This window comes from Physella acuta, unplaced genomic scaffold (genome assembly GCF_028476545.2).
Source record: "Physella acuta isolate Inbredline_101_S28 unplaced genomic scaffold, ASM2847654v3 ptg000855l, whole genome shotgun sequence".
Lineage (NCBI taxonomy): Eukaryota > Metazoa > Mollusca > Gastropoda > Physidae > Physella > Physella acuta.
The window spans coordinates 439018-458399 of record NW_026732372.1 but is presented as its reverse complement, the minus strand read 5'-3'; the positions used below and the strand labels follow the sequence as shown (position 1 = coordinate 458399).

General features: G+C 33.1%; 1 protein-coding gene across 1 annotated transcript; it reads left to right on the top strand.

Annotated features, from left to right (window-relative positions):
• The first annotated feature begins 945 nt into the window (after positions 1-945).
• Positions 946-19152, top strand: LOC131952125 (fatty acyl-CoA reductase 1). Its single transcript, XM_059314646.1, has 12 exons — positions 946-1114; positions 4778-5359; positions 11930-12178; positions 12763-12869; positions 13074-13251; positions 13637-13681; positions 13893-14079; positions 14262-14343; positions 14479-14568; positions 14696-14825; positions 15415-15542; positions 15993-19152. The coding sequence occupies exons 2-12, from the start codon at positions 4805-4807 to the stop codon at positions 16156-16158; spliced, it is 1917 nt and encodes a 638-aa protein (XP_059170629.1). The 5' UTR covers positions 946-1114; positions 4778-4804; the 3' UTR covers positions 16159-19152.
• The last annotated feature ends 230 nt before the right edge of the window (positions 19153-19382 follow it).

Sequence of the window (19382 nt, the reverse complement as noted above, 5' to 3'; positions counted from 1 at the left end):
AACATTGCCTTTGATAAACCTATAAATAAATAAATAAATTATATATATATATATATATATATATATATATATATATATATATATATATATATATATATATATATATATAAACACTGTTCGCCTCTAAACCGAATCAAATTCTGAAATTAACCGACATTCAGTCTACTTGACAAACTGAAGACAAAAGCGATGTCTTGGAAGCCTGCAAAATCAACAGCCACAAGGAGTAAAGAGGATTACGTCAAGTAAGTTAGTAAGTCCAGTCAAGCCTTTACCACGGAAATTGTAAGTGCAACCTGGATGTTTTATTCCCCCCCCCCCCCCCCCGCCCCTTTCCAGAAAAGAATGTCTGGGTGCTCATGTATTTATTTTGTCGTGTTATGTGATGTAGGGTGGTCACAGAGCAAAGTTAAAGGACATTGCCTTCGATAAACCTATATTTATTCTTTGTTAGTCATTCTTATTTAGAATGTTTGAGTAAACATTTCGACACAATACGCTTACACATTATGTCTTCTAACACAACATTCAGCCTTACAGATGTTACAGAGGTGAAGTTTTTGTAACTATTTCCTCTTTTTGTGTTACCTAATTGCACCATAATTGCTGAGGGGATAGAAGTATTATATTATTCGAAGTTTAAATTAAAATGCCCCATTTTCTGTTATGCGTTATTTATATTACGCGCACGAACCATTATATTCGTTATCAGCAGAGAAATGTTATTTGATTAATTTAATGAAGATTTATTGAAATTATGTAAATATATTTAATACTACAATAGTTAAGTTTGAATTCTCAAAAAGTCTACACTGTTGTTAGATGATGTTTTGAAGTGCTGCTTTCGTTTTAAATATAGATCTAATTATTTCTTTTTACGTCGGATAGTTTTGATGTATTTCGGTTATTAAATTCTGTTAATATGGTCCTCTTAGCTACAACTTCCGTAATATTCAGATAGCTTGTCCAACTGATAGAAATAATACCCGGCTTGTTATAGTTTGCATTATTAGGAGTTTATACAAGCATACAGCTGTTAATTTTAACAGCAAAAACTGGATTTATCTAGATATATTCACTTAACACCTGCGAGACATAAGATCTGAGTGCTGGGGTAAGAAAAAATGCCATAAAAATTAATTTAAAAATAATGTCGACGGACCTACAAAATGCAGCCGCTGTCCCAGTGCAATGGACCAGTTAGACTTTAGACGAAATGCCTTCTATCATTTTTGTTTACTCAGATTAAAATCGTGTTATTTTTAATTTTTTACCTTTAAAGCAGTCCTGAAATTTTACAGACTTCAAACCTAACGTAAAACAAAAATTTATTATTTTAATTTTATTTTTAAGAAGAATCAATGAAAAAGTTGCAAATGCAGAAACTGGAAAACAGCAGTTTAATTTTAATTAATAACTTTAAGAATAGGGCCTACATATTTTGTAAACAAATCTACATTTCCATAGTATAGGATACTATTCCATATTTAATTATTTTTCTGTTTAGTTTATAGTTTATAGATCTAGTTGATCTAGTAGTTTATAGGCTAATTAATTATTGAATTGTTTCTGCCTGTTTCAAAAGTGTAGAAATTACTAAAAAATATCGAACAGCCAAATCTTTAGTAAAGTCCAACAAAAACAAAATAGTAGTTTAATAACCATATTCATTTTAATACTATCATACATGATTTAGAAATATTTAATAGACCATTTGAGACTTTTAACGCTGGGGTCTATTGAAATAAATGAAAATAAAATTAAAATGATTTAGGCTAGGTCTTTAGCTAGTCACTGGCCTTATCAATCTACTAACTCTCATACAGTCAGTGGTTGATTATTCAGTAAATGTAGGCCTAATTAGTGTAATATTATATAGACTTAAATGATGTTTAGTGTAATAAATCTAATATTCTAATTCTAGTGACATTCTATTATGGTGTATATTTTAGATGCAGAGAATCAGAGTGGGCCTAGTTGATGTGCCACTAATTAATAGGATTTTCAATTACCTTGCCTTACTTAATTTCCAGGCTATATCCTCACTCTTTTAAACATAGTCGATAAAATTCATCATTTCCCTTCAGGGAATGTTAAGTTAATATTTATAGATTAAGTTCATCATTAGGACTTTAGGTTAGAATGTGTAATAAATAATGACAAGCAAAAAATGAAATTGAAGTAAAAACACTTAGGCATACATTAGAATAGAAACATGTGTAATTAATAATGACAAGCAAGAAATTAAATTGTAGTAAAAATACTTACATCAGAATAGATACGTTAAAAATTAGTCAAACCTACTACAGTCAAATATTTTATAAAAAGTAAGTTTTAATAAGCTGATTAAGTTGCTGTTAACATAACCTTTCCATTGTGCCGGTCTAACTTAACACCTAACTTCAGAAATTTACACACAAAAAAAACCCCTCAAAATTCTAAAAACTATAATTCTAAAAAGTATACTTATTGATTAGCTGTGCTCCAGGTTAACAGACCCTATTTTTTGCAATTGCTTATAATATTAAGGTACTTTAGCCATTATTTTAACCACATCAAAATATACATAGGGTATTGCTAATAAAAAAGCAGGCTTTTTCTGTACTGTTGAATTCTTTATATATTAAGAAAAATGTAATAAAACAGTATATAATTGCAAGCTTTTATTTATGAAAAATTGTATGATCAAGTGGCACAGGCTGTCCAAAGACTTTCATGTTACGAAAAGATGTCTCCTCTCACCACTCTTCTTACTGTTAGTTTAAAATTGTGTCAAGAGAGAATTCTATGCAGTTTCAGGCAAGGCAATTCAAAGGACTGACACAAAAACTGGAAGACTTTATATTGGTTGATGTTATAGCTATACTTTTGCACAGGCTTAAAGACTAAAACATACATTGGAAGTCATAGCTTCAAGTGAGACAGGAAAAACAGTAGAAATGCAATCTAGGAAGAAAATGGTCACAATGGTTCAGAAAATATATTTGCAACAGGGCCTTGTAAAAATTATGATGATGATTACCATTTATTAGACCCAAATCTAAGTTACTATCTATATATATAATTCTCTTCTGGGAGCCGTTAGAAAACAAGCTGCAAGCGCTCCTTACAGTCCCCTCTCTTCCTCTCTATCGCTACCACCCCCCACCCCCTCACATTGTCTGGTGAGCTGTGGTTTCATGCTGTTTACATTTTACAATCATAGAGACGGGTTTGGTGACGGCTATTAGGGGCAGATAATTTAGTTTGAAACGATTTTAAACTTAGAGGAGGTAACTAAGAGGAGGCTGCTTTCAGTGGCAGCATTGGTACTGTCGAATTCACAAATTATAAATTACTGAAAAGGAGAAAAAAAAACAACTAAATAGCGGCGTATGATACGCAGCGGGTCGGCTCGTTTTTTATAATCAATATAATCAAGCCTAAGAATGTAGGAACTATTTATAAATGCATTATTCAAGAGTCTTTTAAAATTACTCATACATGACCAAGCATTACAGATCAGAAGCACCTTGTTATCTTAAATTTTACTATTATATGAAGCAATTTTACAGTAAAATTTCAGTAACTAAATAGACATTGGTTTCCAAATATTTTGTTACTGTTCCTAATCTTGAATTTAATAAAAAAATCTTTCTCCCTTCTTTGGAAAAAATATGGTGCCTGCATATGTCCTCTGTGTCATTCCCCCCTCTATAATTTCACAAAATCTTTTTGAAACTGCTTTACTACAGAAAACTGGGGGCAAGGACATTACCCCCCAAGCTCAAAGTTCAAGAGTCCTGACCTTAAACCTAACCCCTAAGTTGCCCTAACTCCAACTCTATAATTTAAGCTAACCCTCAACCAAACCTAACCCTAACTATAGACCTAATCTTACCTTAATCCTAATCTTAAGCAAAAGCCTAAACCTAAGCATTCACCTCAGTCTAAATCTAAATGCAATCCCAAACGTAGAAATAAGTCTAAACCCCAACACTAAGCCTAGCCTTAGCCCTAATCCTAATCCTAACCCCAACACTAACCCTAGCCTTAGCCCTAATCCTAACCATAAGCTGTGACGGGGGGGGGGGGATTTGTCCTGTTCCTGGAAAACTGTATAGACTATAATATTGTCACCTGAGATACACATGCGCTAAGTAAAAAAATAAAATATCGAATAGCTGAAAATCAATAGCAAAAAAATAAAAGCTGGATACAAATGTTGCTGGATACATTAAACTTTATGTGGCACAAGCATTTTATATTTTCTAAGTTTGAGGTTTTCTGTCACAGCCTTAAAATACTTGAACTTGAAAATTAAGTGTACTCTGTGCTTGGAACACCAGTTCCTCAGTGAACCATGCCTGAGTGTCAAGCATTAGCTAATTTTTGCATGCCTCACTGATGATGTGGCATATCACCTGGAGCTATTGCCTATCAAATGACCAGGTGTTTGAACATGTTGTGGATTAGATTCTGGTCACTGTGTGTACCATTAGTGGTGCAAAAGGTGTCTGTTACATTAAACAACCTAAATATATGCTTGCCTGTAGTTGAAGCTTTAATTCATCGGCTGAAGTTCTTCTTTTTTCATTGTTGATGAAGATGTAGCATAAAATTTTTCTATTTGCTATTTATTATCTTTCAGTTTAGCGCATTATATTTTATAAAATTATTTACTTAGTTTCCATTTCTGTCTATAAGTATTCTTAAGATAACATTTTATACATATAACATCTTTAGTTTCAAATTTAGGATGTTAATTTTTATTTTTTATTTTTAAATTTATTGCCAGGTATATTACCACTAAAGGATTCTTACAATGTCCAAAAACACGGAAGTGAAAACACCTACAGTAAATGGCAATGAAAACACAGATCACCAGAATAACTTGCCATCTTTAAATTGTACATCTCCTTCTAAGGGCAGCAGTGCTAAAACGCAATATACACAAAACAACGGTATTGACCAAGAGACGGAAGAATGTAATGCATCTCAGAATTGTGTAACAATATTACAGAAACCACAGAACTCCTTCTCTAAAACCAGCAGTGTTGTAGAGTCACATGACCATATCACTTCAAGCAAAGAGAACCAGTCAGGTGTCATTGAATCGCAGGTCAGTTATAAGAAAGACAAGAGGATGTGTGCAGATCAGCATGCTACATCCCCCAAACACCTCACTGGTGAACTGACTGTGCCAGTGTTTTATCGGGGCAAGGGTGTTTTGATCACTGGGGCTACTGGTTTTATTGGCAAGGTTTTGATTGAGAAGTTGCTACGTTGTTGTCCTGAAGTGGATTGTCTATACTGTTTGATCCGACCCAAGAACAAGCAAAGTATACAGAGTAGACTGGATGAAATCACAAATTCAAAGGTAATTTATTTGCAAATAATTTTTTTCAAGCTATTAAATGCTGATGGGGAGACAAAGCAGTTTTTTTTGGAAGGTTTTGTGAACTCTGTATTTGAAGGCACTGTGTGGTACCACTGGACTCTTTTGTCCTTACTTTCCCTGACTAGTCAGGTACTCATCAGAGCTGGGTAGGCTCAGCGACATGCTACAATCTTGAGGTTGAATCTAAACTTATTTTATTAAAATCCTCATTGGGTGCCTAGCTTCATTAATGACAAACAGTTCAGTCAATATTTTAATATTTTCAGTTCTGCAGCTATATACCAATGTGTTTCTGCAATTACTTTATTGTCATACACTTAACTTTAACATGGCTCTGTGCCAAAGATGTATAAATCTACTCTTTAAAATAACATTTCAGCAACAAATAACAAGCATAAAAAAATGCATTATCTGGTTTCAAAACAAAGTTAAGTTTTGATAAATAGAATTACAGTGTAGACATGAGTTTCGTGGCATTGTGTTCATTATGTTCCCCAACTGATAAATTTTAACAAGTCCATGTGTGTAATATGGATATTTGTTAAAACTGGCATATTGCTAATTCCTGTTATGAGATTTTAGCAATAGTTTTGCATTTTTGGGATCCTAAAAGTCTTCACGAATAATTACACATTGAGATGCTTTTGCAAATTGGTGCCATTTATTTTTAAAAATTATCTTTTTAAGATTAATTGAAATACTCTTTTAACCCTACATCTATGGATGCTTAAATTATCTAATCCAGGATATATTGTTGTATTATTTGTTCTAAAGATAAACTACTAGTGTATGATGATTTGGGTTCTATTATCTAAACTGTATTGGTTTAGATAAGATAAAGTGTTTTGAAAATGTATTCTATTTTGTTCTTCAATAAACCCCATTATTATGGCAAACACGACTAATTAGGAAAAATCTATTTGTTTTATTTTTGTGGAATAACATCGTTAATGAGAAAATCTATATTTATATTTATTTCTGGTAGCTAATGAGGCTGGGTTTTTTTCCCCTAGTTTTTATAGTTTTTTTTTTTTTAAATTAGAGAAGTTGTGTTTATAGTGGGTCTAGATTTTAAAACTTTGCCCTGGTTTTTCTTCTTCACCGCCCTGCTATTTATATTCTGTTCTATAAAAAGGAGTCCTGGGACTACAACCTGTGCCAACTTCTGATTCTATATGTTTAATTTTTTCCCCCCTTTTTCTTGTATTGTTTTAACTGGCATCTTGCTGAATGAGATATTGATTATGTGTCCAGATTCACTTTTTTTATACCACGAATCTTACTCGTTCATTTTGATCAGAGATGATAATGCGAGTCTGGGGTTTGGTAACTACACTTATAATACTAGGAACGGGTACAAATCTAAATTTAGCATCGATGTAAACTAAATTTTAAGCCAGTTTAGAAGAATGCATAGTTTTTGTTGTGGGTGGGTCATCTGTCTGTGAAGGTCTAATTTTTCCCTCGAGTGATAGCATTATGGAAATATATCCGGATATCTGCTTGATGGGTGATTCTACAATGTCAATTGCACAGCGCTATCCTACCAACGTCTATTGCATAGCGCTATCCTACCAAAGTGTATTGTATAGCGCTATCCTACCAAAGTGTATTGTGTGGCTCTACCACACCAGTGTCTACTGCATACTACTAAATCTCTTGCATAGCGCCATCCTAGCAATGTCTATTGCATAGCGCTATTCTACCAAAGTGTTTTGTGTGGCTCTACCACACCAGTGTCTACTGCATACTACTAAGTCTCTTGCATAGCGCTATCCTACCAATGTGTATTGCATAGCGCTATCCTCGGTCCTACCAATGTGTATTGCATAGTGCTATCCTACCAATGTGTATTGCATAGCGCTTTCCTACCAATGTGTATTGCATAGCGCTTTTCCTACCAATGTGTATTGCATAGCGCTATCCTACCAATGTGTATTGCATAGCGCTTTCCTACCAATGTGTATTGCATAGCGCTTTCCTACCAATGTGTAGTGCATAGCGCTATCCTCGGTCCTACCAATGTGTATTGCATAGTGCTATCCTACCAATGTGTATTGCATAGCGCTTTCCTACCAATGTGTAGTGCATAGCGCTATCCTCGGTCCTACCAATGTGTATTGCATAGCGCTATCCTCGGTCCTACCAATGTGTATTGCATAGCGCTTTCCTACCAATGTGTATTGCATAGCGCTATCCTACCAATGTGTATTGCATAGCGCTTTCCTACCAATGTGTAGTGCATAGCGCTATCCTCGGTCCTACCAATGTGTATTGCATAGCGCTATCCTACCAATGTCTATTGCATAGCGCTATCCTACCAATGTCTATTGCATAGCGCTATCCTAACGTCTACTGCTAAGCGCTATCCTACCAATGTGTATTGCATAGCTGTACCAATGAAGACTCTATATTGCATAGCTCTACCCTACCAACGTGTATTGCATAGCGCTATCCTACCAATGTGTATTGCATAGCGCTATCCTACCAATGTCTATTGCACAATGCTATCCTACCAATGTGTATTGCATAGCTCTACCCCACCAATGTATACTGTACGGCGCTATCTTACATAGCATTGCATAGCGCTACCAATGAAGACTATATTGCATAGCTCTAGCCTACCAATGTGTATTGCATTTACTACATTCCTACCAATGTTTACGGCTTAACGTCCTCCGACTAAGATCTATTGCTTGTTATTTTCTGGTATCTGTAAGTCTATAGCGCATAGGCCTTGTTTATCTTACTATTAGAAAGACAGCCCGTGTTTAACTAGCATTCACCCGACATGACATGATCGCATATAACAGTGGTCCCATCTTGCACGGAAATGTAACGATCGAGGATAATCCTACGAGCTACATTCGCTTATCACAAGGGCGGGGGTCAGGCGGGTGTGAAATACCTCCTTGTACAGTACTTTACACGCATCGCTATGTATATACTGTACACACAGAATACAAACTTCAACTTCACTGTATGTGGCTTGTGGTGTACGTAAATTTCGCGCATGCTATCTTTACAATCCTTGGCCGTCTATGGTATTTAATTACTAGCCATATAATACCTTACACCCTCTCCTTTTCGCTAAGTATTTATAATGAACCGCAACTTTACTGTGTCAACTTATCTCCCCCCCCCCTCCATGTACTTATGTTGTAATGTTAGTTAGCCACACTTGTCGGTGTGTTTCTTGTAGTCATTATCCTGTAACGTAATGAGCCACCGTGTTAGAGAGAGCAGGTAGGACACGTGATTTTACTGCACGGAGGCGCGGAGACACAAGTCTGTTGCATTGTTTCGTGTAGCCAGCTTGTTCGTTTTTGTCTTTATTCTTGCGTGCTGTCTAAATCAGTTTACATCAAAGCGCTCTGTCATGTGGAAGACACAACGGGAGGGGGGGGGTCGCTGAAAAGCGTATTGGATTGAACAATCAGGTGTCTTTTAAAGTATTTCAACATTTTATAGTGTATACACCACCGCCGTATGATAGTGTCACAAATTTATACCATATAACGAGCAGTGATTAAATAACCGTTAATGACAGATGGTATAAGAAAAACAAGCGATGTTTTCATTTTAGCAAGCACTATTGCTGTTTCACATTTTGATTTGACCTGCTTCAACACCCCTTCTTCTCCTCCCCCTCCCCCATTTTGCTTTGTACCCCATGTCTCATTAGTTCCAGGCCGCTATTCTTGTCGTTAAGATTAGATCCACATTTTCTGTAAGCAAACTGCTTTATTCACATTTCTTTCAGTCTTCTCGGCCTGTGATCGGTCTTTCGTCGTCTGTTGGTTTTTAAAGCAAAGATCGCGTCAATCAATATTTATACGGGCGTTGGGTGTTTGCTACAAAAAAAAATCCAAATGAAATCTGATAGTAGGCCTACAAGATTCAAGTCCTTGGGTTATAGTTAGACGCAGTCGGTATAACGATTGAGGACGAACATACCCGAACTTGTTCGGTGACCGAGGACGAACCTACCCGAACTTGTTCGGTGTCTAATGACGTTCATACCCGAACTTGTTTGACGACAAGCTTCAAGTTAGGTTCTCTTCAATACGCCAACAGTTGTTTGTTGTTAATATAGGCCAAATGCATTTATTGTAAACACCGTGCGTGTTTGGCCTACACTTTTTTCAATGCAGGCTTGCCGATGTTTTTATGAATGTTTGTACAGTTTGACGTTTTAAAAAAAACTGCACAGTTTGACATGTATGGGGAGCTGCTACGATAAGGTACACTCCCTTGTTTAACACTGAATCTGATGTGTAGTGGAGAGTATGGGAATATCGACGTTTAAATGTTGTTGTTTTTTTTGTTTTTTTTTTTTTAATAAATAGGGCCTATACCAGTTCAACAGCGTGTATTTAGCCATTCTGTCTACTCCCAAAATTTTCAGTTTTAACTTTAGCTCAGAAATTTCGCTTACTCAAAAAAAAAAAAATTTAAAAAAATCAATATTTTAACTAACATTAGAAATTCCGTCTACTCCAAAAACTCAGTATTTTAACGTTAGCTTAGAAATTTAAATCCCGTCTACTCTCAAATCTTTTTATTTCATTTCAGTTATTGTCATTTTAAGTTTCTTTGAACCTGAAACGTATACATACATTTTACAATTAATGGAGGAGCTCAGTAAGAGGGGTGGGCTGTCTAGATTGTTTTATCCACCATCCTTTGAACAGTTTTCAGATATACACCCATTACAGATTATCTATATATCGTAATATCAAGACATCAGGGCCCTTTAACATAGTGTTTTTCACCATACGGGCCTGTGACACGCCACAATCTTGGCTGAGTAGCTGGCTTGATGATTGACGGCAAGTCAAGCATATCGCCTCAATGATTTGTGTGGAGGCGATGTATGTAGCCCAGGGTTCACACAAGCCCAGCACACGTCACGCTGTCGTCAGGTATTCGTGGACTGCTGATAACGGGTCACCAGTTGCTTTTATCAGTAGATCAGTGGGTCAACGTGCCGAGTCCAGATGCCCGGGGCATTCTTTTTTTTTTTAAACAACCGTCCAATGCACTGAGGTCAAGCTCTGGTTAACTATACACGCATTTTTTTTTTTGCGCTGTTAGGGATTTTTTTTTTTAAATCGATAACCAGATGTTCCAGTTTAAAACCATTTTATATTCACTTTATATGACTAAAGGGTAATAACTCCCGTTGTTACTCAGAGCAGTGGTCCCCAAAATGTTCTTCTCTCCCGTACCCGACAATAGAACGTTGTTTAGGAGTGTTGATAACAAGTTTAGAAATTACATTTTAACGTCTGTTGATGCACACTCAAGACACTCATGATAATTAAACAGAAATAGGCACCATTGTTTTTTATGCTTGTGTTGTTGATTTTTGAAAATGAATATTAGGGGAGGGGGATTTTATGCTGATGTGTGAGAGTCATAAATTGTGATGTCACAGTTTTGAATTTTAAAAGGTATTTTTTATGTATTAAAAATTAAATCCATGAGGTTGACCCAGCTTAAAAATCAATATTTTTAAAAGAACTTGCTGTTTCAGAAAACACAATTTGCAATACAAGGGAAAGTGGTTGGCTGAAGTAGGTGTCATTTTGGAAGAGGATGGGGTTCATCTATTATTGTAATGGGGATAAGGAGGGTGTGAAAGTTTTTATTTTTTTTTTATTTTTAATAGCATTTTTGGATGACACCTTAACACAGTGTTTCTCTAAAAATATGTGTAGCATTTCAAATCTCCTTTTGAATAATTAATTAAAAATCTACTAAGGTCATTCACTACCTTTAAAAAATGTTTTATCATCATTTTTTTTTTATCTCAAGTCATTAACATTATGTCCTAACTCTATCTTAGTATGTCATCCTAATATCTTGTTATCACTTCTTCCAGTTACGACTGCCCAAAGCTTTGTATTGTAATTTAAAAAACTATTGCCTAATTCAACTAGGTTATTTTTTTATTTAATATTCACTATTATAATTTAAATTCCCTATTGCTTTAAACATAAAATGGCATCCAAGACTTTCAGGTATTACAATGATTTGAATATTTAGGTTATCTAAATGGATTCCTTGAACAATCCCCCCAAGCGAAAGCCTGTATGAAAATAGTTTTGATTGCTAGTGTAGTGTGACATTTGAAAATGTGCATTTATGCATAAGCAAAACTGAGGGGTTGCAGAAATTTGATTTTCTAGCCAATATGTTATAATACAACAAAATTGAAACTTCAGGAAACAATCATTTAAATTCAACTTACTATCATTTAAACTATTGTTTCAATTTAAGTTTTATTTGAAAGAATTTAATATTTTTTTTAATGTTCAAAGTAAACGGTCAATTTTTTAAAAATTCTGTTAAAATGTTAATTAATAGTAGATTTTGTGTGTGCCATAATCTAAAATAATTTTTAGAGTTTCAGCAAAAGAATAATTAGCAGCAGAATTTTACAGAATTGGACTGATTTTTTTTTTTATTTCATGGCAAACAACAAATTTTTGAATAAATATAATTTTGTGAGAAATTCGAAATGTTTTTTTTTTTTACTTTCAGCTATTTGACAGACTGCGTAAAGAGAGACCTAACTTTGCATCCCAGTTGCGACCTGTTTATGGAGACATGCTGTTGCCAGAGCTTGGCATCTCTGATTCTGACAGAGAGTTCCTGGAACAGAATGTACACATTGTGTTCCACAATGCAGCCACTGTCAGATTTGACGAGCCACTGCGTGTTGCAGTCGAGATGAACGTCGTGGCTGTTCAAAAGATGTTGAACCTTTGTCGAAAATTTGTTCATTTAGAGGTTTGTTTGTTTTTATTAAGTGAAAAAATGAAAATTGGTAATTGTTATATGAAACTTGTACATCACATTCGTGAACTTCTAAGTCCCTCATAATTAACTAAGCTAAACTAAGTCCCCTTTATGAATCTGACAGTCCATTGGGCAAGTGAAACAGAGTTCACCTTTTTCTGTGACTTCAACATTTGAAGGGATAATATGGTATGCACTATGTCCAGCCGCCTTTTCTTTCCCTAATGTGAGTTAGGTACCCATCAGAGCTGGATAGACACAGGGTCGTTCTACTGATCTGAACTCAAGATTTTCAGATTAGCAGTCTAACTCTTAAGGGCTAGGCCATGCCGTTCCATTTATTATAAACTCTCTACAGAAACAAATTACTGAAAACCAAGGGCTTAAAAGGACTTATGTGCACTTGTAACCTACACACTGGATTTGCCAATGTTGTTAAGTTTTTTAAAGAACTAGTGCAGTAGTTGCTATTTTGAAATATATTAATGAGTCACTATCTATGATCCGGTTTAAAAGAAATAAGCTTTTTACCATGTATATAATCTTCTAAGCTAAAGTTATTATTTGTCTTCCAGGCATTTGTGCATGTTTCCACGGCTTACGCTAACTGTGATCGACCTTACATTGAGGAGACTGTATACCCCCCACCAGTAGAACCTCAGAAAATAATTGATGTGTTAGAGTAAGTCAAATTATGCAACTGTTATTCTTCTTTTATTATCATTTAAATTAGAATTAAACTAATATTTTAGATATTTTTTAAAAGTATCATTTAAATCAATATAAATACTATTATTTTAAAAGAAATAGGTTTGCTTTTTTAAACTTTATTTACCTACATTCTTTTCATTGATCTATTGTTTAAGTGAACTAAATTTTCTCTTAGATGGATGGATGATGAAATGTTGGAGCTGTTTACACCAAAGCTTATGGGTGAGAAACCTAATACATACACATACACTAAGCAACTTGCAGAACATCTGCTCATCACAGAAGGTGCAGATTTACCTCTGGCCATCATCAGACCCTCTATTGTTGGAGCTGCCTGGAAGGAACCTTTTCCGGTAAATCTTTAAAAAAATGAATAGTTTTACTTAATTTAGTAGAGCATCATATGCTAGCTTACCTGGAAGACAATCTTGGTATGTTTATCAAGGTGGTACAATGCACCAGATAGGAATCAAAAGCCTACTTCATACACACATTTCATAACGGCTGGCAAAAGGGGTGTTTGTCTTAACATTATTAATAGCATTGTTTGATCTGATTATGTCCTTATAAGAAAAATTATGTTATGCCACTGTAAGAGAAATCTTTAACTTGATTTCTATTAGTTATATGCAGCTTATAAAAGAAAATGCCAGTAAGATTGTGTAAACAAATGTAACATTCTTTGAAAGTTTTATTATTATAGTATTAATACAATATTTCAATAAATTATATTTCTAGGGATGGATTGACAACTACAATGGTCCAAGTGGTATTTATATTGCAGTAAGTTTTTTACATCCTCTGTTTTAAGATTGTTTACGCTGTAATCTTCTTGAGTTTCTACAACATTTCTTGTTCTAATTATTAAAGCCCTCATAGTATTAATTGTAGCTGTATTTAACATAAAACATTTATTGCCTATAAATTCCAATTACAGATGTAATACATTATAATGCAATATATATATTTGTATTCAATGACTTTACTTATGCAGGCAGGACGTGGTATTTTGCGCTCAATGAAAGGAGAATCCAATGCTATAGCAGACATTGTGCCCGTGGACATACCTGTTAACATTATGATAACTGTTGCCTGGTATACAGCCATAGCCAAGCCTAAGAATGTTCTTGTGTATCATGCTACAACAGGTGGTGCTAATCCTTTTACTTGGGGTGATATGAGTAAGTTTCAGAAATAATGTAATTATTTTTTTTTTACTAGTAGGGTTATAATAGATTTTGCCAATTAAGTTTTTTTTAATATTATGTTTTACATTGTGTTGCACTTCCATTTTACCTTTTTTTTTTTTCTTCACCCCACCCCACCCCTCAACACAGAAATTTAAATTTTTGTTTTCTTCCAGGTGGAATTGTAAATAAATCATTTAAGCATACACCTCTGGAAGGTTGCTTCAGGCGCCCTAATGTTGCCATTGTTAGCAACAGGTAATTTTAAAAAATTATTTACACTTTTTTGTATTATAGTGGACTTATTTTTTTTATAAGTAGCATTCTTTATATTATCTTTATCATTTAGTACAAAATTATAGTTTTGTTGATGTTTTTTTTTTTTGTGTGTAGCTTTCTTCATGATTACTGGACATGTGTTAGTCATCTCTTTCCTGCATACATTTGTGACATAGCATACAGACTCATGGGCAAAAAACCAAGGTATATTTTTTAACAGTTCATCTCTGTGTAATTTTTTATATTTTCTATACATTTGTCTCTTCAATATAAAATATAATTGGAAAGTGTTAACATAGTTTCAATTATTCAACCCTTGTTTCTTTTACAGAATGGTTAAACTTTATAATAAACTTCACCGCTCGATTGAATGCCTCAAATTTTTCACATGCAATGAATGGCAGTGGGCCAATTCTAACCATGATATGCTGAAGCATCAGCTCACTCCAGTAGATCTCAAAGTAAGAACATTGATATCTTTTTTGTTATTACTATGTTCACAAGTGGTCATCTTTAAATGATAGGACACAATGGGATGGAGTTCAGACTTATGTGCTACATGGGGGTGGAGGTTCATCAAGCGTACCTGGTATTTGGTTTAGATAAGGTTAAAATGATACCGATTTTTATTTGAATTATAGAGCAGAATCTGTTTTTTTTAGTGACAATGAAAGAAGGGGGAGGGAGTAAGTCAGCAAAGATGTGATGTTGCAACAAACCAAAAAGATTTTTCAAACAGGAATAGGGCACTAGCAGTTATTTTATTTATAAGACTAAACATTTGATAAGGAAGTATTGCTATGGTTGTATCCTACTGCTAGCACCACATTGCTGTGTACCACTCTTACACCACATGGCTGTGTACAACAGCTAGCAACACATAGCTGTGTCCAACAGCGTACACGACATGCCTGTGTTGAACAGCAAGCACCCTGTGGATTTAGCTCACCCGATTGTACTGAGGAGCCTTGTTTTACCCCACAATGATTTGTTTACAATAATACTGAAGGATTATGGTTATTATTGATTAAATGATAATTCCCTCCACAGATGTTTTACTTTGATCCCCTCCCTCTGCACTGGCCAACTTACATAGAAAACTATTGTTTGGGGGCCAAGAAGTATGTTCTCAATGAAGATTTGTCTGGGTTGCCAGCTGCTAGAGCTCACATTAGAAAGTAAGTTTTATTAAATCAGGACTTACAGTTCATTTTAGCTGAACTGTTTTTAACATATAATAAACCAGATATTAGCAACACTAAGGAATTTAACTAACAAAACAGCAACAGTAAAAAAAAAAAAAATTTAGTCAGACTAATGTCTAAAAATCTTAACCTTTTGTTAAAGTTGTTCTTACTTAACTTATACCTTTTCTTAAAGCTCACCTAATTTGTCTCATTACTTGAGTTCAGAATTATGACTATGTACTTTATTATACTTATTACTAGTTATTAAAGGCTTCTACTAAAAATATGTTATCATTCTTTAGCGTTGAGATTTTTAAAAAAATGGTTAGCTGTCTAATTTAATCAAAATATTAGCAGAGCAAAAAACTCACCACAGTTCTAAGAAATGTTTTTTTTTTAGCTTCATAATTCTCATTTTTAATGTGAATGCATTTCTTTCAGGCTGCGTATCATAAGATATGTATTCAACTCAGCTGTTGCAATCATCCTATGGAGAGTGTTAATTGCCAAGTCACAGTTTGCTCGCAACCTGTGGTTTTTCATAGTTGGTCTGGTCTTCAAGTTTGTTCAGTACTTCAGAATAACAAGCACCATGCAGAAGTCTTGAACACGTAGACAATAGGAAATTACTTTACAAATTATAAATATTAAACCATTTCCTTAAGAATTTCTTTTCTTACAGACTATGGCATTTAAGTTTCTTATTTTAAATAGACTTCATTAACTTGACATGCATTTTATGAAAACTGTCATCTATTTCAGACTGACTTTAATCTTAGTATTTCCAGCTTGTTTAAAATTATGTGCTGTATGTGTTTATAGCTCTTTATAAATCATTAAGTGAGAGTGCTGGTTTATTATTACTTTAAATTATGTGACTATTAATCCAAGTTTTTAATTTTCAGTTTAAGTACTATGGGAATGTTTGATTTTCTTACTTTCAATATATGTGTGAACTATGCTGTATACATAACAGCATCTTGTAGCTGTATATGCATATGTATATAGATATATATATATATATATTTGTATAGGTACAGTGTTTTCATAATAAACTATCCTTGTAACAACTATATGTAAACAAGTAGTTTTAAAAACATGGCTGTATTTTAAATACAGTTATTTAATGGTGAGACAGTTCAGGTTGTTACAAAACTGAAGTTTCTAGTACTTAAGCCTAACATCTTTATTATAGACTGTTATTAAGATGTTTGAGTAGTAACCAATTTGAGAACAGTAAACAATCTTGAGAAAAGTTTAGCCATCCACTTGAACGAATGTCTAAAAAGACCCATTTAAAGCCCAAGTTAAAATTGTTATGATTGTCAGGAATATTGGTACAGTGGACACAGGCAATATAAGATTTCCCAAGGCAAGTTAAATAAATTACCGGCTAGCATCGTAGATAATTTTTCTCTCTAAAGCATTGTGTGACATTTCTGCGGGATAGAAACTTTTATTATTATTATTTAAACTATAAAAATATGCCCCATATGTAACTAGCCGTAACAATTTGCAAACCTTGTATAATTTCAAATTAATCATTTATTAACAACCTTATGAAAGTTACTTTAGGTAATTTTGTTTTATTTAAAGATATGCCAAAATATCTGTTTATCAATGGAATTTTTTTAATGTTTAAATTTGTATCCTTTGACTACAGAAATTAAACCTGAATTATTTGCTTGTTTACTTAAAGTAATTTTTTTTAATTACAAACTTATATTTGTGTTTACTGTAGAATATAGCTGTCAATTTTATTGCCTTCTGTGTCATTGATTCTCAAGTGAAGCAATACTATTGAAGCCTTCAGAGACTTAGATTTGTCTGAAAATTAGAACAATAAACATAAATCTTCATATAAAGTTTTGACTACTGCAAATTGTATTTATACCAGTTGTAAAATTTATTCCGTCATGTTGTATAGTTTGATATGTTGTTAACCACATATTTATCTTTAGTTTTTTTAAATAAAGAAAGCAGAGCATTGAAGCAATGATGCTTTCTTGTCAGTGACATTGCCAGTGTACTTGTGTATTTATTTTGCTTTTAATTGACCGTTATGAAAACTTTTGAATTATTTAACCTTGTTTTTTTATCAAGCATACAAATCCTTACTTAGTAAATTTTTTTTCCTTTTGATTTCCTTAATATGCTCATTTCTTTGCCTTCACATAACCGTAACATTTACCATATATATCTGTTTGTCAGGCACAGTACAACATTCAAAGTGTAATTGGTTGTTTTTTTTTTAATTGACGGATTTTTTTTTTATGTTTTGCATAAATATTTCATTGTGACTCACAACTGATGCGTACATGTTGTTGTTCTTCTATCTCCTGTATGTCAATAAAAATGTTTATGCTACATTTTTCAAAGTATATTGGTATTTATTTCTATCAAGGTTAACAATTCACCATTAACTATTTTAGCATTTCTTAATTTTTTAAAAGTGTCAATTAATCCGTGATTCCTAGTTTTGATGCCTTATGTTTTCTCCACATGGTTTATTTTATAGAGATTTAGAACTTAATGAGGTCTTGGCAACCATTCAGAGACACACACTCCTTTTGTAATGTGACATTCTGTTTTTTTTCACTCAGTCAACACAGTTTGATAAGTATTTCGATATAAATATCAATTTGACAATGATCAGTGTTGTGCGTCAACCCTTGTCTTTTAAAAAAATTATTCTTAGTGGCCCTCTAGAAGTGTAAATGTGAATTTTTAAATCGAATTTATTTTGCTGCACAAATGCAGATGAAAAGAATCATTTACTAATTAAAGAGTTTTAAAATTCTAAAGAAAGATATACGAAGATGATTTATTAAGTGAAGATAATTTTTTTTTATAGCTTTATATGCTAGAAACTTTGGTTTTTTTTTTTAATTTTTTCTATCTTTTTTGGTTCAGGGAATTTTTTAAAGTGAATTATTTATTCCAGTTGGAAAATATACTGAAAAATATTTATTAGCAAAGGATTTTTTTTAAAGTTATGGTGCATGTGATCACTGGCAATAAAAAGAAAATCTTAAGATGTATCATAGTTTTAGAATGTTTTCCATCCAACAAAAAAATACAAGGGCTTGCATCTTAAAAAAAAAATGTTTAAGTTTTAAAAATACACAATTTAAATTAAAAATTCTGGCAGTTCATGTCATGACAACCCTAATTCCAGCACTTAGCAGTGAGATTACAAAAAAACCATGTTATTTGTAAGCATGATATCCTAGAAATTAGTTCAATTCAGTTTAATAAACAACAGAGATTGTACATACAAAATGAAATTTGTCTGAACAGTTTTGTTTTTAGTTGTGGGCATTCATACTTCTGAAATTTCTGCATGTATTGTTTAAAATCCTGAGTTATTGAATTATATAGATATCTTTATTACAAATGAACAAGTGAAAATACTTTGTTTATTGTTATCTTAAGTGGTACACACTTTCTTTAATTAATTAATAATCATTCCAAATTTAGAATAAATGTAGTAATTAAAGAATTGCATTTTCTTAGTTTCTTTTTTATGCAATTTAAAGTTCACAGTACATTAGTATACAAGTAAATTGTGTGTGTATGTCTAAATGTGCATTTATATATATATATATATATATATATATATATATATATATATATATATATATATATATATATATAATGGTATAATCCTCCAGCGTTTGATGTTTTACACCTCCTGCTTTTTTAAATAAAGCAGAACCAGAAGACATGGAAGACTGATATCAATTTTTTGTGAGATTTGTGTAGTTAATTAAAGGATCAATCTAAATAACTTTTTTACTCTTTTAAATTTAATTTTATAAGTTTCATAAA

Coding starts and splice junctions, on each gene's coding strand:
- LOC131952125 (XM_059314646.1), top strand. CDS start 4,805: ATGTCCAAAAACACGGAAGTGAAAACACCTACAGTAAATGGCAATGAA. Junction 5,360..11,929: donor ATGAAATCACAAATTCAAAG/GTAATTTATTTG, acceptor TTTTACTTTCAG/CTATTTGACAGACTGCGTAA. Junction 13,252..13,636: donor CCTGGAAGGAACCTTTTCCG/GTAAATCTTTAA, acceptor TTATATTTCTAG/GGATGGATTGACAACTACAA.